At 51.0% G+C, this 21667-nt stretch overlaps 1 protein-coding gene across 2 annotated transcripts in view; it reads right to left on the minus strand.

The window, feature by feature from the left end:
• Positions 1-21176, minus strand: part of Kif9 (kinesin family member 9) — a 30552-nt gene extending 9376 nt beyond the window's left edge. For both annotated transcript variants that reach the window (XM_042701491.1, XM_042701490.1), the window contains exons 1-14: positions 21128-21176; positions 19965-20165; positions 17761-17858; positions 15695-15860; positions 14614-14720; positions 12943-13167; positions 11458-11541; positions 11256-11348; positions 10196-10343; positions 7796-7860; positions 5430-5507; positions 1762-1830; positions 1489-1593; positions 471-526 (exon numbers count right to left, since the gene is read on the minus strand). In XM_042701491.1, coding sequence (XP_042557425.1) covers positions 471-526; positions 1489-1593; positions 1762-1830; positions 5430-5507; positions 7796-7860; positions 10196-10343; positions 11256-11348; positions 11458-11541; positions 12943-13167; positions 14614-14720; positions 15695-15860; positions 17761-17858; positions 19965-20028 — 1358 coding nt within the window. In that variant the 5' untranslated portion in view covers positions 20029-20165; positions 21128-21176. The remainder of the gene's footprint in view (positions 1-470; positions 527-1488; positions 1594-1761; positions 1831-5429; positions 5508-7795; positions 7861-10195; positions 10344-11255; positions 11349-11457; positions 11542-12942; positions 13168-14613; positions 14721-15694; positions 15861-17760; positions 17859-19964; positions 20166-21127) is intronic.
• Positions 21177-21667: the final 491 nt, after the last annotated feature.

Raw genomic sequence — 21667 nt, forward strand, 5'->3', positions numbered from 1 at the left:
TCATCCTAGCTACTCAGGAGGCTGAGATCTGAGGATCATGGTTCAAAGCCAGCCCAGGCAGGAAAGTCCGTGAGACTTTTTTTTTTTTTTGGGTCCAGTCGTGGGGCCTGAACTCTGGGCCTGGGCGCTGTCCCTTAGCTCTTCAGCTCAAGGCTAGCGCTCTACCACTTGAGCCACAGCACCACTTCTGGCTTTTTTCTTTTTGCTTATGTGGTGCTGAGGAATTGAACCCAGGGCCTTGAGCATGCAAGGCAAGCGCTCTACCACTGAGCCACCTTCCCAGCCCCAAGTCCATGAGACTCTTATCTCCAATAAACCACCAGAAAACCGGAAGTGGCGCTGTGGCTCAAGTGGTAGAGCACTTGCCTTGAGCTGAAGAACTCAGGGACAGCGCCCAGGCCCAGAGTGCAAGCCTCGTGACCAACAACAAAAAAAAAAGGCGGGGGTTGTTAAGGGAGGGAGGCTCTCACCCCAGAATCACTCGGAACTGGTTGAACACCTCCTGGATCTGCCTCAGATTGATTATCTGGAAGGAAGAGAAGAGGGAAGTTACAAAGGGCCACCAGGGGACCAGACTGTATAGCTGACTCTGGACCATCTGACTTGAGAATGGGACCATCTGCAGCCTCTCAACAAAGCACCACCAAGCCTTTCTCAAAAAGCAAACGTCCACTGGGCGTGGTGGCTCACACCTGTCAGCCTAGCTACTCAGGAGACTGAGATCTGAGGATCGCAGTTCAAAGCCAGCCCGGGCAGGAAAGTCCATGAGACTCTTATCTCCAATAAACCACCAGAAAACCAGAAGTGGTGCAATGGCTCAGAGTGGTAGAGCACTTGCCTTGAGCAAAAAGAGCTCAACAACAATAACCGGGCCCTGAGTTCAAGCCCCACGATGGACAAAAAATAATTTAAAAAAAAAATCCCATGTTGATTTCTCTACCCCGAAGGGTGAGACCAGGAGGCAAATGGGATTCGTATCTGGGCAGCCAAGCTGTGCTTATACTCCTGGGACAGAGGTCATTGGCTTTGAACAACCCCCCCACCCCCACCCCCACCCCACAGGCCTTTCAACTTGGCAGGTTCAAGGCTATGGTGAACTGAATGTTCCTTTTTTTTTTTTTTAAGTCAGTTGTGAGGCTTGAACTCTGGGCCTGGGCTGTCTCTCAGCTCTTCAGCTCAAGGTGAGCGCTGTACCACTTGAACCACAGAGCCACTTCCGGTTTTCTGGTGGCTTATTGGAGATAAGAGTTTCATGGACTTTCCTGCCGGGGCTGGCTTTGAACAACAATCCTTGGATCTCAGCCTCCTGAGTAGTTAGGATGACAAGCATGAGCCACTGGCGCCCAGCTCTGAATGCTCTTTGTCACAAACCCACCCAGCACCTGCTCTATATGAGGTTCCAAGGCCAAGTATAGCCCACACTGGGAGTGTCCAGGTCAGGGAGCCCCCCAAACCAACTGAGTGAGCCTGCTGACCCTGCAAACTTACATCAATCTCATCCAGGGTCCCATCCAGGTACCTCCGCACTTGGGAGTTGATCTCAGCAATCTGAATTTCATCCATGGGGTCGTAGGTCACCAGGGTGCGGTTGGCCTTAAAAAAGGAAGTGATAAGTAACCAGGAACTTGAGCCCGAGGGAGAGCCAAAAAGGGGCCCCTTTGGCACCGGCACTGGCTGCTTAGGCTGGCTCTTGTTTGTCTAGCTGTCTGCCCTTGGCCCTAGGCCCTCCAGCATGGTCCTTCCCCTGCCCCAGCCCCTTACCAGGCTGTCATGGATGGCCAGTTCCTGCTTGAGCAACACCAGCTCCTTCTCCAGATTCTTGACCATTCTCTGCCAGGGAAGGGGGAAGGGGGTCATCAGAGAAGCCACCAGGTGAGGTAATTCAATTCTATGCCCAGATGTTCCAGCCAGCCAGTCTTAGTAACCTATAAGGTATGTTCTCGGCTTCCGGGCTATTCTCTCCCTGCTAGGGAGATGGCTTCAACAGCCTCTGGGCCTTTACCTCTTCTCAGCAGAAGAGATGGAGGACAGAGAGAACACAGGACATTGAACCCACTAAAAAATTCAAGTCCTAGATGGTTTTATATATATTTTTCCCAGTCCTGGGGCTGGAACTCAGGGCCTGGGCACTGTCCCTGAACCTCTTTTGCTCAATAGTGCTCTACTGCTTGAGTCACAGCACCACTTCTGGCTTTTTCTTTTTCTTTCTTTTTTTTTTTGTCAGTCGGGCTTGAACTCTGGGCTTGGGCGCTGTCCCTGCGCTCTTCAGCTCAAGGCGAGCGCTCTACCGCTTGAGCCACAGCGCCACTTCCAGTTTTCTTTTTTTTTTTTTTGTCGGTCTTGGGGCTCAAACTCTGGGCCTGGGCGCTGTCCCTCAGCTCTTCAGCTCAAAGCGAGTGCTCTACCACTTGAGCTACAGCGCCACTTCCGGTTTTCTGGTGGTTTATTAGAGATAGGAGTCTCATGGTCTCTCCGGCCCGGGCTGGCTTTGAACCGTGATCCTCAGATCTCAGCCTCCTGAGGAGCTAGGATGACAGGCATGAGCCACCGGTGCCCGGCTAAAGGACACACGTTGAGAAAATGGAATGCTAAGTCATTTATAATCTGGTGGCTATTATCTGCTTGTCTTCCATAAAAGAGGCACAAGGAACTTCATGTGAGCAACAGGATTTCCTTTAGATATTATAAAGTGGCCACTAGGGGGAGGTTCTGCCTCCTGGGATCCAGGAGACCAGAGACCACAGCTCCAGGTCGCCAGGGCACTGACTGGAACCCTCATGTAGCAAGGGGCAATCGAACCCTGGCACCATGGTGGCTCTGTGGCAAAGTAAGCACAAAGCCTAAGCTTTAAGGTACTGGGGTCAGAATTCGAAGTCTGGCTCAGCCCCTTAAGGAAGCCCCAAGTAAATCTTCAGGTGTGACTTTTCTGTGGTGTCAAAGGGGGAGCCTTGGTTATCCATCTTCTCTCAGCTCTAGAAAAGTGAACCAGGTTTCCCTGTAGGGAAAACCTTGATGAGCTGTTGGGCGGCTCTAGTGGGATGATTCTGTTCGGCTTAGGCCAGCTTGGTTATCTGTGGGTGATTTGGGGGGGAGGGGGAGGAAGGACTATCTGTTCCAATTCAGCATCCAATTTCCCACCCTGGGACCAAGGGAGTTGGTTCTCCTCATGACTATGCCGGTGTTTGTCTGTTTTTGTTTTTGTGTTGGTACTGGGGGAGGGGGAGATGAACTCAGAACCTCATGTTCTTACTTGGCTTTTTCACTCAGGGCTGGCGATCTACCACTTAAGCCACAACTCTACTCCTGGCTTCTTGGTGGTTATTTGGAGAGAAGAATCTCAAGGGCTTCCCCTTGCCCAGGCTGGCTTTGAACCCAAGATCCTCAGATCTCAGCCACCTGAGTAGGATGACAGGTATGTAACAATGACCCAGTATGGCTCCAAACTCAGAGACCCTCCAGATTCCCAAGTAGTAAGGATTAGAGGCATGTGTCACCATGCCCAGTGACCTGGGCTCTTATTAGAAATGAAAATCCTTTCAGGTACAGTACTACACATCTGTAATCCCGGCACTCCAGGGGCTGAGGAGCGTGTTCCAGGCCAACCCAGGATACCTAGCGAAAACTTGTTTCAAAAAAACAAAAACATGGACTGGGAAGGTGGCTCAGTGGTAGAGTGCTTGCCTTGCATGCGTGAGGCCCTGGGTTCGATTCCTCAGCAACACATAAGCAAAAAAGAAGTGGCGCTGTGGCTCAAATGGTAGAGCACTAGCCTTGAGCTGAAGAGCTGAGGGACAGTGCCCAGGCCCAGAGTTAAGGCCCCTCAACTGGACCCAAAAAAACAAAACATGGCCGGGCACTGATGGCTCACACCTGTCAACCTAGCTACTTAGGAGGCTGAGATCTGAGGATTGTGGTTCAAAGCCAGCCCGGGCAGAAAAAGTCAATGAGACTCTTATCTCCAATGAACCACTAGAAAACCGGAAGTGGTGCTGTGGCTCAAGTGGTAGAGCACCAGCCTTGAGCTGAAGAACTGAACTGAGGGACAGCGCCGAGGCCCAGAGTTCAAGCCCGACAAAAACAAACGGGGTGGTAATGTGGCTTAGCTGTAGAGTGCTTGCCTAGCATGTATGAGGCCCTGGGTTCAAATTTCTCAGTACCACATACATAGGTAAAGCTGGAAGTGGCACTGTGGCTCAAGTTGTAGAGTGCTAGCCTTGCGCAAAAGCAGCTCAGGGACAGTGCCCAGGCCCTGAGTTCAAGCCCCAGGACTGGCAAAATAAATAATCAAGAAATGCAAATCCTCAGGCTCCGCCCCAGTAATGGCCAGAATCAGGATCTGAAGCTCAGCAGCTGCCTGCCTGTGTATGAGACCCATGGATGGGCCCACAGAGCAATAGGGACTGTTACTTTCCTTCAGGATTTAGAGATCTGAAAAGTTTAATTGCTTCGGCATGAGCACGAGGGATGTACAATCTCTTTCTGCAGTGGCCTTGACACCATAAGCATCTTAAAGGAAAACCAAGCTGGGCACTGGTGGCTCATGCCTGTAATGCTTAAACTCAGGAGACTGAGATCTAAGGATTGGGGTGTGAAGCCAGCCAGGGCTCACACAAGTCTCACAAGTCTGTGAGACTCTGATCTCCAATTAACTACCAAAAAAGCTGGAAATTGGTAGAGCACTAGCCTTGAGCTGAACAGCTAAGGGACAGCGCCCAAGCCCAGAGTTCAGGCCCCACGGCCAGAGCCAAAAAAAAAAAAAAAAAAATCAAAAAAGCTGGAAATGGTACTGTGGCTCAAAGTAGTAGAGCGCTAGCTACCTCCTAAAAGCCCCAAGTGATCAGCAAATGTGCTTTTACTTTATTAGTTGTTACCAAAATTCTTCCCCAAATGCTTGCGTTAATTATACTCTGGCCAGAAAATAACTTGAGTTCTGTTTCCTCCACCTTCTCCCTCATCATCATTTCTTACATTTGCCAGAGACCAAAGTCCAATTTTTGCTGGTCTGAGGGTGTGACGTTTGAATTCCCGTTTGCCCTGGTTAATGCCTCTTGATTTCTCAGCTCCGTTTATGGGGCTGGATCACTTAGGCCAGTGATCTATTCTAGTCTATTCTGAACTGACAGCCAGGCAACTTCTGTGAGATAATCCACACTCCCTAAACTGTTAAGGAGATCTCACGGAGAAGCCCAAGGAACCCAGGATTTCTGGAGCCACACACCTGTGAACTGGGTGGTTGCTCCCTGATTACCTCTATGGCAGCCTTGGAAGAGTCTCCAGAGATGCTAAAGCCCTGGTCTGTGCCAAGGTAGAATGAAACTGACCCAGGGCCAAGTGAGTATTTTTGGCAGAGTCAAGAAGGAAGTCACTGCTATATCCATATACTTTTCTCACCCCCCCCCCCCCCCCCGGTGGAGGAGGCCTCTCAGCACCTCAGCATCATATTTTTCATTGATGGAAGGCTCGGTTGTCACCAGCTTCATCCTGTTGGCAAACCGCAGCGAAGAAAGCTGGAAAACAGATCAAGCAGATGTCAGATGACTTCCAAACCAAGGGAGACTGGTCCCGCACGGCCCCCCCCCCCTCCCCGCCAGGCCTAGGGGTTCATGCCTGTAATCCTTAGCTGCTCAGGAGGCAGAGATTGGGAGGATTGTGGTCCTAGCTCTGGCAAAATATTCCCTTTGAGCCAGGCGCTGGTGGCTCATGGCTGGAATCCTAGCTGCTCAGGAGGCTGAGATCTGAGGATGGCAGCTCAAAGCCAGCCTGGGCAGGAAAGTCCATGTGACTCTTATCTCCAATGAACCACCAGAAAACTGAAGTGGTGCTGTGGCTCAAGTGGTACAGTGCTTGCCTTGAGCTCAAGAGCTCAGGGACAGCGCCCAGGCCCAGAGTTCAAGCCCCACAACTGACAAACTTTTTTTTTTTAAAAATAATAAAAGGCAGGTGTAGCTGAGTCCTGGTGGTTCACGCCTGTAAGCCTAGTTACTCAGGAGACTGAGATCTGAGGATCAGGATTTGAAGCCTGCCCAGGCAGGCAGATGAGTCTGTGAGACTCATCTCCAATTAACCATGAGAAAACCTAAAGTGGGGCTGTGGCTCAAAAGTGGTAGAGCACTAGCCTTGAGCAAAAAAAGAGCTCAAGGATAGCTCCCAGGCCCTGAGTTCAAGTCCTGTGACCCAAAAATAACTGTCTTTTTTTCAGTATCCCCACCAAAACAAATTAACCTAACAGATCCATAATATTATGATTCCAAGATGTAATTAATGTTTAAAAACCTGTTGCTAGGCAACAATGGGGTCATGCATGTAATCGGAGCTATTGAAGAGGCTGAGAGCTGAGAATCAGCTGTTTGAAGCTGGCCCAGGCAGGCAAACTGAAGACGCTATCTCCAACTAACAAGCAAAAAGCTGGAAGTAGAGGTGAGTCTCTGGTGATTCCTCTTGGGGTACAACTGTGCTTTGCTAGGAACCAGAGCGATGTGAAAGCTTTCCCCTGGAGAGACTGCCCACGTCAGCAGGGGTTGCTTGTTCCAGGCACCAAACCCCAGAGCATTGAATGTATGGCAGAAACACACGCTCTAGAAGCTGGGATTGTCCCTAATGCCCATGGCCGGGAGGCCCTGCAGATCTGTCTTGCCCCACAGCATCCTTGGTAATGAAGGGCTTCATCTGCCTAAGTATATTCTGGAGATTGCCTTAAACATCCACACTTGAAAAGTGAAATGGCTGGGGACATAGCTCATGTGGTATAGCGCTTGGCCTAGTGTGTACCTAGTAACAGGTACACACGCACACAGCTCCGCTTCAGCTTTTTGTGGATAATTGGACATGAGAGTCTCACAGACTTTCCTGTCCAGTCTGGCTTGGAACCGAGATCCTAAGATCTCAGACTCCCCAGTAGCTGGGATTACAGGCGTGAGTCACCAGTGTCTGGCTCCAATTACTAACCTACTACTGCCAACCAGCTCAGTGCCCACTTCTCCTCACTCCAGCTCCAGGGAAAAAATTAAAAAACAAAAAACAAGAAACCTCCTTCTTCCTCACTTTCTCTGGCCTCCTCTGAAGGTCCCCTCTCTTCTTCTCACAGTACTTAGGGCTGGGAACTCTTGACTTTCATCCACAGACCTCCATGGATTGGCGCTTAACACCTACGTGGTTCATGTTGGCCTTAGATCCAACCACAGCCTAGAACAACCGTAGTGTTCAGTGTGTGTGTGTGTGTGTGGGCTTGAACACAGAGTCTAGGTGCTGTCTCTGAGCTTTTTTTGCTCAAGGCTAGCCCTCTACCACTTGAGCCACAAGGCCACTTCTAGCTTTTTTTGGTGATTAATTGGAGAGAAGAGTTCATGGGGTTTTCCTGCCCAGGCTGGCTTCTAACCTTGATTCTCAGAGATTTATCAGCCTCCTGAGTAGCAGAAGCTACAGGCATGAGCCACCAGCATCCAGCTTGTGTTCGTAAGATGTTCAAACATATGAATCTTTTTTTTTTTTTTTTTTTTTTGCTTTTGGGGGAGTCTGTCCTGGAGATCAAATCCAGAGTCTTGTACATGCTAGGCGAGTGTTCTTACTGAGCTATGACCCCAGCCCAAACACGTCATTGCAAAGAGGAGGTAAGTAACTGGGTTTGGAGTAGTAACTTAGTAGTAGTTTATCTATAGACATGCAGGAGGCCCTAGGTTTGCTCAATACTTCCCCCACCCTCCTGCCCCAGTCGCTGATTGTCCACATGGGTGTTGTACCAGCTGAACCAGTCTGGGGTCAGCTCTACCCAGAGGGATGCCAACTTGTCTGTACTGACCGTTTCTTCTAACTGGGCAGCTTCGCCATAGATGTTTGTCACCAGAACCAAATTGCAGTTTCCCCCTGTGAGAAAGCGAATACACAGAAGGCTTGTGACTCGTGGTGGGTTTTTTGGTCAAACTCCCTTGGGGCTGGTGGGGCTCTGTTACGGACAAAACATCTGTATTCCCACAGCATTCAAATGTTGAAGCCTTCACCCCCAAAGTCCCACCTTCAAATACCCAATGGGATGGTATTTAGTGGTAGGGCTTTGGGGAGAAAATTAAGTTTAGGTGAGCCTGGGAGTGGAGTTCTTCTGATGGAATTACTGTCCTTATAAAAGAGAAAAAAGAGAGAGAGAGAGAGACCAAGCATTGATGGCTCCTGCCTGTCATCATAGCTACTCAGGAGGCTGAGATCTGAGTATTGCAGTTCAAAGCCAGCCTAGGCAGGAAAGTCCGTGAGACTCTTATCGCCAATTAATCACAGAAAAAGTCAACAGTGGTGCTGTGGCTCAGGTGGTAGAACACTAGCCTTGAGCAAAAGGAGCTCAGGGACAGCGCCCAGACCCAGAATTCAAGCTCCATGACTGACAAAGAAAAAAAATAGGCTCAGGGACCAGTGCCTACACCCTGAGTTCAAGACCAAGACCAGCACATGTGTGCACATGCGCACGCACGCACGCACACACACACATACACACATCAGAGACCAGAGCCTTGTCTCTTTCCATGTGTGGATACAGACAGATGGCAGCCATCTGCAAGCCAGGAAAAAGGCCCTCACCAAGAACCACGTATCAGCTGGCACCTTGATCTTGGACTTCCCAGCTCCAAACTGTGAGAAATAAATGTTGGTCTGTTGTTGAAAGCCACCAGTGTATGGTGTTTTGTCTTAGAAGCTCAAGCTGAGTCAGAGAGAGCCTGTATGGAACTGAGACATGGGGGAGGGGAAGGGGGAGGGAAGAAAAGAGGGAGGGAGAGAAAGAAGCTAGCAGATGTACCTAAGAAGGAACAGAAGAGAACAGTGATGAAAAGACAGCATGGGAGAAAGAATGTAGGGCTGGGAGAAAGAGAAGCCAGGACCTAGCTCATGATAGTCATATAGCTACCAATCAGAGACCAGGGGAGCCGGGCACTGGTGGCTCATGCCTGTCATTCTAGCTCCTCAGGAGGCTGAGATCTGAGGATCACAGTTCAAAGCCAGCCCAGGCAGAAAAATCAGTGAGGCTCTGATCTCCAGTGAACCACTAGAAAACCGGAAGTGGCACTGTGAGCGTAGGGACAGCACCCAGGCCCAGAGTTCAAGCCCCATGATTGACAAAAAAACAGTGGGCAGGAGGGCATGGTTCAACTGTAGAGCACCTGCCTAGCAAGAGGGAAGCCCTGGATTCAAACTCTAGTCTTCTGAAAAAGAAAAAGGCTGGTGCTGGTGGCTCATGCCTGTCACCCTAACTACTCAGGAGGAAGATTGCGGTTCAGAGCCAGCCTGGGCAGAAAAGTCTGTGAGACTCTTATCTCCAATGAACCACCAGAAAACCAGACGTGGTACTGTGGCTCAAGTAATAGAGTGCTTACCTTGCGCTGAAAAGCTCAGGGACAGTGCCCAGGCCCAGATTTCAAGCCTCATGACCAACAGGGAAAAAAAAAACAACAACAACAGTGATTGTCATTAAACCTAACACAAACACCTGAGCACCTGGACATGACCAGAAAACCTCCGTGTGTGTGTGTGTGTGTGTGTGTGTGTGTGTGTGTGTGTGTGTGTGTGTGTGTGTGTGTGTGTGTGTGTGTGTGTGTGTGTGTGTGTGTGTGTGTGTGTGTGTGTGTGTGTGTGTGTTGGGATGTAGATTAGTGTCAAAGTGCTTATCTAGTAAGTACAACATCTTCCTCAGCACTGGAAAAAAAAAACAAAAGAAGAAGAAAAGAGTCTCATGGGCTTTCCTTCCCAGGCTGGCTTTGAACCTCTTGAGTAGCTAAGATTACAGGCGTGAGCCATCAGCACCTGGCCTCAGCCTCCACTTTGTTGCCCTGGAAACTGCCAGAGGAAGGAGGGAAGGTCTGATGGGAGAGGCCCTCCCTCTGAATCTTCAAGGCCTGAATCTTCAATGTCTGTCAGACATTTAGAGACAAGGGAACACAGGAGAAGATATCTGTAGCAGAGATCAGAGCGTTAAGTAGAGTTTCTGGTGTGGCTGGGCACAAGAAGAGGACCTGGATGCTGCTTTTCTGGATATGTCTGACACTACTATCAAAGAACTATAGGTAATTTGAGCCCCCCCCCCCCCAGGAAGGAATCTCTCTCTCCCTCTCTCTCTCTCACACACACACACACACACACACACTGTGGCAGGGGTGGGGGGTGGGGGGGTATTAAGTGGTACCAGGCCCTCCTTCTTGATCACCAGCCACACCCTTACCTAATGAGTCCTTGAGGGCATGGGTGAGCTTGCACTGGCGGAAAGGGATGTGGTCTCGCTTCTGGTCCCCAAGGGCAATGATGGCCTGCTCCAGGAATGACAGCGACTTGTTGATGTAGGTGGCTTCCTTCTGGACTCGTCCATCAGACTGCAAACCAAACAATTCCACTTTTTTTTTTTTTGCCAGTCCTGGGACTTGAACTCAGGGCCTGGGCACTGTCCCTGAGCTTCTTTTTGTTCAAGGCTAGAGCTCTACCACTTGGGCCACAGCACCACGTCTGGCTTTTTTTGTGTATGTGGTACTGAGGAATTGAACCCAGGGCTTCATGCATGCAAAGCAAGCACTCTACCGCTAGGCCGCATTCCCAGTCCTCAATTGCACTTTTGGATGCACTGGTTTGGGGTGATGCTACAAAGCTGCAGGAACCTTCCCCTGTACCCCCAATGTTGCGATTGAATTCCATTTGGGGCTGAACATGAGAAAACTAAAGTTCATGAACACGCTCATTTCTGTGAGTACTCCTGTGAATATGAACTTATGTGAATATTCATAGAGGAATACTCAAAAGATGCAGTCTAGCAGGTGCCAGGGGCTCACACCTGTAATCTTAGCTACTCAGGAGGCTGAGATGTGAGGACTGTGGTTCAAAACCAGCCTGGGCAGGAGTCTTTGAGATCCTTGGCTTCACTTCTGCTAACTTTTTTTTTTCTCAGTTGTGGAGCTTGAACTCTGGGCCTGGGCACTGTCCCTCAGCTCTTCAGCTCAAGGTAAGCATTCTATCACTTGAGCCACAGTGCCACTTCCAGTTTTGGGGTGGTTTATTGGAGACAAGAGTCTCACAGCCTTTCCTGCTTGGGCTGGCTTTGAACGGCGATCCTTGGATCTCAGCCTCCTGAGTAGCTAGGGTAACAGGCGTGAGCCACCATGCCTGGCTAACTTCTGCTAACTGTTATTTCTCCTGCTCTGCTTTACCTGGCTCAGACCTGTGCCCTCAAAAATGGAGTGGGCATGCACAGACACATGCCTGCCAGAAACAGCATCCCTGCCTCTCTCACTTACCCCAGTTTTCCCCAGCCTCTCTGAGCCGGCCAGATCCACCAGGTTAATTTTGGAAGTGATAAACTTTTCATCTGATAAGGTCCGGGAATGGGCCTACAAAACATCCACTTAAGAGTTAGTCTGTAACAGGAGGGGCCTCTGATTGGGCAGTGCCCATTGGCAGTCACCCCTCCCTGGGCCAATCAAGGAGCTTGGCACTTACCTCCATGTAGATGGTGAAAATACTGTGTGACCTGGATGAGTTTTTGTTCATTGTGTGGGAGGCTAAAATCCTGTTGGTCTCTCCCTGAATGGGAAGGGAAATGAATGTACTGTTTTTTGCAGAAAAAAAAAAATGAAAACACAGCATTTGAATCAACTTTCAATTGCACCAATAACCACACAGGTAATCTCAGAACAGTGCAATTACATGGGCCTTCTGGGCAAACTTGTGTTTTTGTTTTTGTTTTTTGTGGGTCATAGGGCTTGAACTCTGGGCCTGAGTGCTACCCCTCAGCTCTTCAGCTTAAGTTGAGTGCTCTACCACTTGAGCCACAGCACCACTTCCAGTTTTCTGGTGGTTTATTGGAGATCAGAGTCTCCTGAGTAGCTACAATTACAGGCATGAGCCACTGATGCCCAGATGGCAAACCTCTTTTGTAAACTAGTACAGAAGAAGATAGATTGGATTCTAGAACTATATGTTCACCTACTGCTGGGTGTGTGCAAATTGGTATAGCTTTCCAATAAGCAAGGTGACAATTAGAATCAAGAGCCATAATGTGTTCGTGAATATTGAACTGGAATCATCGTGAATACTGAACTGGAATCAAGTTGCACATCCAACAACCAGAGACTATTAGGAGGTCAGGAAAATGCTGATAGGTTTTTGAATAACTTGAGAAATAGTGTGTGTGTGTGTGTGTGTGTGTGTGTGTGTGTGTGTGTGTGTCTGTGTACATGCACATGCCAGTACTTAGGGCTTGAACTCAGTGCTGGATGCTATCCCTTAGCTTTTTCCACTCAAAGCTGGTGTTTTGTTTTGTGTTTTTTGTTTCTTATGTTTTTCACTTGAACCACACCTGTGTTTCTGGTTTTTTGGTGGCTTATCAGACATAAGAGACTTTCTTGCCCAGGCTGGCTTTGAATCACCATCTTTAGATCTCAGCCTCTTGAGTAGCTAGGATTACAGGTGTTTTTATTTTTACAATGAACACATATTACAGTGGTTCCTACGCTGCAAGTAATCACTTCTCTGCAATTTCACTTTCCATGATTTTGAGTTACCAACAGCCAGCTATGATGTGTCATTTTAAGTAGAAAAAAAGTTCAGAGTAAACAAGCCAGAAACCTACAGGGAGCCGGGTGCTGGTGGCTCACATCTGTCATCCTAGCTACTCAGGAGGCTGAGATTTGAGGATCGTGGTTCAAAGCCAGCCTGGGCAGGAAAAGTCCTTAAGACTCTTATCTCTAATGAAGCACAAGAAAACCAGAAGTGGTGCTGTGGTTCAAGTGGTAGAGCGTTCGCCTTGAGCTGAAGAGCTCAGGGACAGAGGCCCAAAGGTCAAGCCCCATGACCGATCAAAACCAAACACTTAAGGGGAAAAGAGAGGGGAAAGAAGAGAGGAAGAAAGGGAAAACAATGGAAGGGCAGGAGGAAGAGGGAAGAAGAAGAGAGGGAAAGGGCCTTTTCAGTTGATCATCTCACCTCAAAAAGGAGGTTGAATGCATCCTCCTCTTGACTGGTAAGGTGGACTGACAAACCCTTGACAAAAACTCCCTGAGGGTTTTCCACAACAGACATTGGTGTGACCGAGGGTCCAACGTAAGGAAGGGTGCACAGGAGATCAAACAGGTTCTCGTTGTAGATTTCCAAGTAGGAAATGCGCACGGTGATGGCGTGTGTGGGGCGCTCTTCAATCATCTTAAACACCTGGATGGGAGATTGCACAACAGCTAACTCACGTCATTGAGAGAACCGACATCCAAGAAGGTAAGGGAATTTTTGTCCTCAAGGGACTTACGGTCTACCCTGGTGGAATGGTCAACAAAAGCAGCAACAAAACTAATGTGCTGGTGGCTCACACCTGTCATGCTAGCAACTCAGGAGGCTGAGGTGTGAGGATCGTGGTTCAAAGCCAGTCCAAGAAAAGTCCGTGAGACACGAATCTCCAATGAACCACCAGAAAACCAGAAGTGGTGCTGCGGCTCAAGTGGTAGAGTGCTAGCCTTGTGCAAAAGAGTTCAGAGGCAGTGCCCAAGCCCTGGGTTCAAGCCCCACGACTGACAGAAAATAAAGCAAAACATTAACGATTCCTATTAACTTACCGACTTGGTTTTTGGGGTGGCTAATTGGAGTTAAAGAGTCTCATGGACCTGCCTGTCTAAGCTGGCTTTGAACTGCAGTCTTCAGCCTCCTGGGTACCTGAGATTACAGGCATGAGCTACTGGTATCCAGCTCCTATGCCTTTATTCTCTCTCTCTCTCTCTCTCTCTCTCTCTCTATCTCTATCTCCTCTCTCCCTCTCTCCCTCTCCTCTTTCTCTCTCTCTTCTCTCTCCCTCTCTCTTCCCTTCTCGCTCCAGACCAGGACTTGAACTCAGTAACTAATGCTTTCACTCATTTGGCTAGTGCTCTGCACCAACTGAGACACACTTCTCACCTCTGGTTATTTCTTTTCTTTATTGGTCTAATTTCTTTTCTTGCTTTTTTGTTTTGTTTTTAACCAGTCCTGGGGCTTGAACTCTGGACCTGGGCAGTCCCTGAGTTCCTGTTCCCCAAGGCTAGCAGTCTACCACTTGAGCCACAGCACCACTTCCAGCTTTTTCTATGATTAATTAGAGATAAAAGTCTCACAGACTTTCCTGCCTGGCTGGCTTCGAACTGAGATCCTCATGACAGATGTGAGCCTCCAGCACCCAGCCTAAATCCTATTTTTTTTTTTTTTGTCAGTTATGGGTCTTGAACTCAGGGTCTGGGCACTGTCCCTCAGTTCTTCAGCTCAAGGTGATCGCTCTACCACTTGAGCCACAGCAACCACTTCCGGTTTTCTGGTGGTTTATGGACACAAGAGTCTCACAGGACTTTCCTACCCAGGCTGGCTTTGAACGGCGATTCTCAGATCTCAGCCTCCTGAGTAGCTAGGATGACAGGTGTGATCCATTGGTGCCTGGCTCCCAAATCCTATTTCTTGAAACCTAGGTTTCCAGGGTAATCCCCAACCATGGGAGTCCCATCTCTGGTACCAGTACTGATTGCCAAGTCTTTGAGAGCTGGACCTCCCCCGCCCCCTGCCCCAACTATCTCTAAGGTCAGCAGCACCTATGGCAGAGAAGAGGCGCCCGCTGTATGGTATCCCGCCCATGTACCCACTCTCGACCTGCTGCAGGGCACGAGGGAGGATCCCGCGGTGCTTGAAGTTCTCAGTGATTCCCATCATGGTGTAAGTCTTCCCAGCTCCCGTCTGCCCGTAACACATGATGGTGCCTGTGGATATTTCAAAACGTGTCGCAGTGACAGCCAGGGCAAAAGCTCCAGGGTCCAGTTTTCCCATCCCCAGCGTGTCTGCTGCCATCCAGGAGCCACTGGTGGGAAGGTAGATTTGAGCATCAAGAATTCCACCACAGAGGGGCTGGGCAGCTGGCTCAGTGGTAAGAGCGCTTGCCTAGCATGCATGAAACCCTGGGTTCGATTCTTCAGTACCACATAAACAAAAAGCCAGAAGTGGCTCTGTGGATCAAGCGGTAAAGTGCTAGCCTTGAGCAAAAGCAGCTCAGGGACAGTGCCCAGGCTCTGAGTTCAAACCCCAGAACTGGCAAAACAACAACAACAACAAAAGAATTCCATCATAGAAGAGGGGGAATGGGCAGGAACAGCGACATAGTCAAAACAGACCAGGTGTTGGTGGCTCAACCTATAATCCTAGCTACTGATGAGGCTCAGACCTGAGGATCATGGTTCAAAGCCAGCCCAGGCAGGAAAGTCCAAGAGACTCATGTCTCTAGTTAAGCACCAAAAATCTGGAAGTGGAGGTATGGATCAAATGGTAGACACGAGCCTTGAACAATGCTCAGGACTGGTACACACACACACACACACACACACACACACACACACACACACACACACTCATGTCTCTAGTTAAGCACCAAAAATCTGGAAGTGGAGGTATGGATCAAGTGGTAGACACGAGCCTTGAACAAAATGCTCAGGACTGGTACACACACACACACACACACACACACACACACACACACACACACACACACACACACTATAACTTGGAACTGGGGTTGTGGCTCCAAGTGGTAGAAGACTCAGAGCTCAGGAACAGTGCCTAGACCCTGAATTCAAGCCCCTTGACCACCATCAACAACAAAAAGATACTTGTAACTCTTCCTCCAAGATTTATCTAAGACCTCAAAGTCTTAGATAAAGCAATAGTTAATTAACGCAATTACCATTATAGCCATCAAAGGCCTGAGAAATCACCTCCCTTGCAACGGTCTCATAAACCAAGTCCTGGGAGGCATCATGCAGAACTCCATCTAGCTTGAATGACCAATCTGTCTGCTGGTTGTTGACAACTCCTCTCCGAATGTCTTTTTTAAAGTGAATATCAATGCTCTAGAAAAAAGAGAGAGAGGCCAGATATAGTGGTACTAGACTATAATACCAGCACGATTGAAGCTGAGGCAGGAAGATCTTGAATTCAAGATCAGCCTAGGCTACCTAGCAAGACCCTGTCTCAAAAATAAGAAAGAGGGACTGGGAATGTGGCTTAGTGGTAGAGTGCTTGCCTAGCATGCATGAAGCCCTCCCTGAGTTTGATTCCTCAGTACCACATACACAGTGAAAGCTGGAAGTGGCGCAGTAGGTCAAGTGGTAGACTGCTGGCCTTGAGCAAAAGAAGCTCAGGGACAGTGCCCAGGCCCTCAGTTCAAGCCTCATAACCAACAAAAATAAAAAAATAATAAAAAATAAGAAGAAGAAAGAAAAGAGTGGGGAAACACTAGAAAAAAAGGGGAAAGGGGAAAGGGGAAGAGAGATGTGTGTGTGTGTGTGTGTGTGTGTGAGAGAGAGAGAGAGAGAGAGAGAGAGAGATCTTTTCAGAAAACATGCTCATGTAACTGTAACCCCTCTGTACAGTATCTTTACAATAGAAAATATTTAAATAAAAAAATAATCAATGCCAGGCACCAGTGGCTCACGCCTGTAATCCTAGCTATTCAGGAGGCTAAGGATCATGGTTCAAAGCCAGCCTGGGCAGGAAAGTCCATGAGACTCTTATCTCCAATAAAGCACTAGAAAAACTGAAGTGGTCTGTGGGAGATGGGAAGGGATGGTAAAGGGAAACAAAGGAGGAGGCAACAATGATTGATAAGAATTGTACTCATTATCTTGCCCAAGTAATTGTAACCCCTCTGTACGGTATTTTCACAGTAAAAAATAAATAAATAAATAAATAAATCACCAAAACCCGTTCGAAGACACATCAGGTCTATAATCCTAGTTACCCAGCAAGCTGATATCTGAGAAACACAGGAGAGCCCTGGATAGACGAGAATCCAAATCCAAGAGACTATTGTCCAATTAGCTACCAAAAAGCTGAAGTGGAAGCATGACTCAAGTGGTAAATCACCAGTCTTGACTGAAAAAGCTGAGCTGAGATCTGAGTATTGCAGTTCAAAGCCAACTCAGGCAGGAAAGTCTGAGAGACTCTTATCTCCAATTAACTACCAAAAAAGCCAGAAGTAGAGCTGTGGCTTAAGTGGTAAAGCATTAGGTTTGAGCACAAAAGCTCCAGGACAGTGCACAAAAGCTCCAGGACAGTGCCCAGGCCCTGAGTTAAAAGCCCCAGGACCAACACAAAAAAAAAAAAAACTGAGCAAAAGTGCAAGGCCCTGAGTTGAAGCCTTGGTACCAGAGGCATACACAGAGGCAATTGAAAGGTTGGAGTGTGGCTCAAATGGAAGTGTGTCTACCTAACAAGCACAAGGCCCTTAGTTCAAACTCCAGTACCAGAGTGGATTAAAAAGGAAAAAAAAAAAGCTAGGTGCTGGTGGCTCATACCTGTCATCCTAGCAACTCAGGCGGCTGAGATCTGAGGATCTCGGTTCAAAGCCAGCCCACTGAAGGAAAGTCGATGAGATTCTTATCTCCAATTAACCACTAAAAAAAAACGAGAAGTGGCACTGTGGCTCAAGTAGAAGAGCGTTAGCCTTGAGCTGAAGAGCTCAGGGACAGCACCAGGCCCAGAGATCAAGCCTCATGACCGGGGGGGGGGGGGGGGGGGGGGGGGGGGGGGGGGGGGGGGAAGGAAACTTGTTAAAACAAAACAAAAACAAAAAGCAATTAAAAATGAGAACCTCCTGAATTTCTTTCCGTCGGCATGTTTGGGATTTGATGGACCAAAGTCCCTCTGGGCTTCTCCCAATTCTGCTCTGGTCTTAGAACAGTCAGAAACAGGGTGACAATGAACAGAGAAAGAGAAGTCCAGGCCGGTGAGAGCAAACAGTCCACTTACTTTGTTGTCTTCTCCGTATGTGATCATTTCGTGAGCAAAGTCATCAGTGGGTTTGACACGGACAAATGTCTGAACCTTTTTCCTAGTACCTGTTCTAGCTAAAGAGAAGAGAACAATGACATTTGTAGTAGCCATCATTAAATAGAAGAGGAGATCAGGAAAACAGTGACATGCAATCCATTTTCTTCCCATCCCTGAGGACTTCCTGCTTTGCAGGCTGCTTTGGTCATTTCCCACTCCTGACCCAAAAAAAAGACCAAAATGAAACTGGGTGTTGGTGGCTCACGCCTGTCATCCTAGCTACTCAGCAGGTTGAGATCTGAGGATAGCAGTTCAAAGCCATCCCAGGCAGCAAAGTGCATGAGACTCATCTCCAAACTGGAAGTGGCATTGTGGCTCAAGTGGTGGAGCGCTGGCCTTGAACTGAAGAGCTCAGGGACAGCGCCCAGGCCCAGAGTTCAAGACCCACGACTGACAAAAAGAAAAGAAACAAAGGAAAAGGAGAATTCTAGCAGCAGGGGCACCAATCTCCCTCCCTGAAATCCCTGCACACTAGTAGCACAAGCTGGCTCAAGAGCATCCCCCAGAGCTCTCCCTTTCTGCCCATCACCAACATGCACATGCAGTCACCTTACGGATGAAGTGTGAGGACCACAGTCCTCTTCATGCTCAGGCCGTGGGTTCGAAGCATGCCAGGCCCATACCCAGCTAGCCACAGGCCTTTCCTAGTAGCTGCATGCATTCAGGGTGCCTGCTATTCAGCAGCCCCTCAAGCACCCTGACATTCAGGGGGGAACCCCATGCCATTTTGCACTTACGGAAGGACTCCTTGCTACTGCTTTTATGCCGCTTCATTGGTGTGGGTGTCAGCTCCCAAATTAAGAGTACCAACTGCTCAAGGGCAAGGGACTTGGCCTTTTATCCCTTCGGAATCCCCCTCCCCCACAATATCCAGAAGAGTGCCCAGCAAACAAGAGAGGCTTGACAAATGGTGTTTGGTTGAGAATGGGGATGTTCATGGCTGGAAGTCAGAGGGTGGCTGAATCTTCGTAAATGGGTCCATCATCAGTCACGACCTAGAGAGTCCCAAGGGATAGCTGATGCCACTCCCTTCCCACATCACCTCCAACCCTGAAACCTATAGTCTTGTTGCTGGTACTGGGGCTTGAACTCTGGGCCTGGGCGCTTGTCCCTCAGCTCTTCAGCTCAAGGCAGGCGCTCTAGCACTTGAGCCACGGTGTCACTTCCGGTTTTCTGGTGGTTCATTGGAGATGAGAGTCTCACGGACTTTCCTTGAATGGGCTGGCTTTGAACCGAGATCCTCAGATCTCAGCCTCCTGAGTAGCTAGGATTGCAGATGTGAGCCACCAATGCCTGGTTCTTACAAATATTCCACTAGCTACCAGGAGACCTCTACGTGGCCCTCTGGGAGGAAATGAACAGAAGAGCCAACCACTAACATCCCTGAATTCAGGCTTGTAAAGAGGTTGAGTTTCTGGTGCTATGGTAGGTACCCAGGAGGGTCCTGATCTCCAGTGTTCTTACCTAGACCAAAAGGGGTTGGGGGGGGAGGGCTGGGAAGGTGGCTCAGTGGTGCTTGCCTTGCATGCATGAGGCCCTGGGTTCAATTCCTCAGCACCACATAAGCAGAAAAAGCCAGAAGTGGCGCTGTGGCTCAAGTGGTAGAGTGCTAGCCTTGAGCAGAAAAGCTCAGGGACATTGCCCAGGCCCTGAGTTCAAGCCCCACAACTGACCAAAAAAAAAAAGGGGGGGTGGTGGGGAGTGTAGAGCTAGCAACATCTGAAACCCCGATCACCAAGCCTTGGGTTGAACACAAGACTGTCATCCCGATTAAGGAAGGAAGGAAGGAAGACAGGCAGGAGGGAAGGCAGGCAAGCAAGCAAGCAAGCCGGGTGACAGTGGCTCACGCCTGTCATCCTAGCTACTCAGTAGGCTGAGATCTGGGGACCATGGTTCAAAGCCAGGCTGGGGCAGGAAAGTCCCTGAGGCCTCCAATCTCCAATGAACCACCAAAAACCAAAAGTGGTGCTGTGGTTCCAGTGGTAGAGCACCAATCTTGAGCTGAAGAAGAGGCTCAGGTGACAGCACCCAGGCCCTGAGTTCAAGCCCCACGACCGACACAAAGAAAGAAAACAACAAAGTCCTTGAACCTTTTTTCCCCCCCTTCTTCTTCTTCTTCTTACCTGAGCTATAGGGGCTTTGTGTGGAGTGCGAATGGCATTGGGTATGGAGCCCGTTCTCGTCCATCTCTGGAGCAGGTCCATCCGTTAGACGAAGGCCGCGGGTGGTGGGGGATCCCGAAGCCCCCTCCAGTTCCAAAAACCAGATGGGTCCCGACCAACTTCGGTGAACTCCGTCCTAACTAACGCCCTCGATCGTCGATCCTGGTTGGGGGGGGAAAGGGGGACAGAGGGTGAGGGGGGTGTCAGGAAACAGCACCCCAGCAAGGACACTGGCCAGGGGTGTGTGTGTGTGTGTGTGTGTGTGTGTGTGTGTGTGTGTGTGTGCAGCAGCTGTCAGTGGGCACCCCCCCCATATCCACCTAACCGCCCCCCCACGCCGGGCCAAGCCCAGCCCGCCTGGCGTGGCAGCAATGCCAGGGTGGGGGGTGGGGTGGGAGGCGGGGTGGGGAGGGCGGGGGGGGGGGGTGGGCGGGGGGGGGGGGTGGGCGGGGGGGGTGGGCGGGGGGGGGTGGGCGGGGGGGGTGGGCGGGAGGGGAGGGCGGGGTGGGGTGGGCGGGAGGGGAGGGGGGGAGGCGGGAGGGGAGGGTGGGGTGGGGTGGGAGGCGGGGTGGGGAGGGCGGGGTGGGGTGGGAGGCGGGAGGGGAGGGCGGGGTGGGGTGGGCGGGAGGGGAGGGGGGTGGGAGGCGGAAGGGAGAGGGCGGGGTGGGATGGGCAGGAGGGGAGGGGGGAGGCGGGAGGGGAGGGCGGGGTGGGGTGGGAGGCGGGGTGGGGAGGGCGGGGGGGGGGGTGGGCGGGAGGGGAGGGCGGGGGGGGGGGGTGGGCGGGAGGGGAGGGCGGGGGTGGGGTGGGAGGCGGGGTGGGGAGGGCGGGGGGGGGGGTGGGAGGCGGGGTGGGGTGGGCGGGAGGGGAGGGTGGGGGGGTGGGCGGGAGGGGAGGGGGGGTGGGAGGCGGGGTGGGGAGGGTGGGGTGGGGTGGGAGGCGGGAGGGGAGGGCGGGGTGGGGTGGGCGGGAGGGGAGGGGAGGGCGGGGTGGGGGGGTGGGCGGGAGGGGAGGGCGGGGTGGTGTGGGAGGCGGGGTGGGGAGGGCGAGTGGGGTGGGAGGCGGGAGGGGAGGGCGGGGTGGGGTGGGCCCGTCCAGCACCCCGTGCCCAGCGGCCTTCCAACCTCGGCACCAGACCCGGAACGAAACGCGCCGCCGCCGCCGAGAGGCTCCGCCGCGACGACGGGGTTGTGTACGCGGTCGCCATGGCAACGGGCGGCTGCCGGAAGTTCCCGTCGCGGACGGGAAGTGCGGGGGGGGGGGGGGGAAGGAATGGCGGAAGTGGAATCTTTCCAGCCCTATGGCTTCTTCAAGGGTCCTAGGGAGGTTCCAGGGGGAAACCACAGAAGAGAGATGAGGAGCGGGGTCGGGGTTGGGGGGGGGTTGATTCCTTTCGAGGGTCCCCACGAAGCCCCAGGTCCGGAAGTGTTCGCGGGAGGAGGAAAATAAACAGCGCGGTATGCAAATGAGGGGGCGGGGCCTCGAGGCTTCCGGCGCCGGAAATCGCGGCCGGGAGGCGGGGTCTGGAGAGCGCGGCGGCGGCGGCGGCGGCCGCGCAGGCTCAGTCCGTCCCGTCGGCGCGCGCGCCTTCGCCCCGCCCTGGTGAAGGGGGGGAAGCCGAGCCCGGGCCGGGGCGGGGGGAGGCCGGGCGGGCGGGGTGAGGC

This window comes from Dipodomys spectabilis, unplaced genomic scaffold (genome assembly GCF_019054845.1).
Source record: "Dipodomys spectabilis isolate Male_0828 unplaced genomic scaffold, ASM1905484v1 ptg000292l, whole genome shotgun sequence".
Taxonomy (NCBI): Eukaryota; Metazoa; Chordata; class Mammalia; order Rodentia; family Heteromyidae; genus Dipodomys; species Dipodomys spectabilis.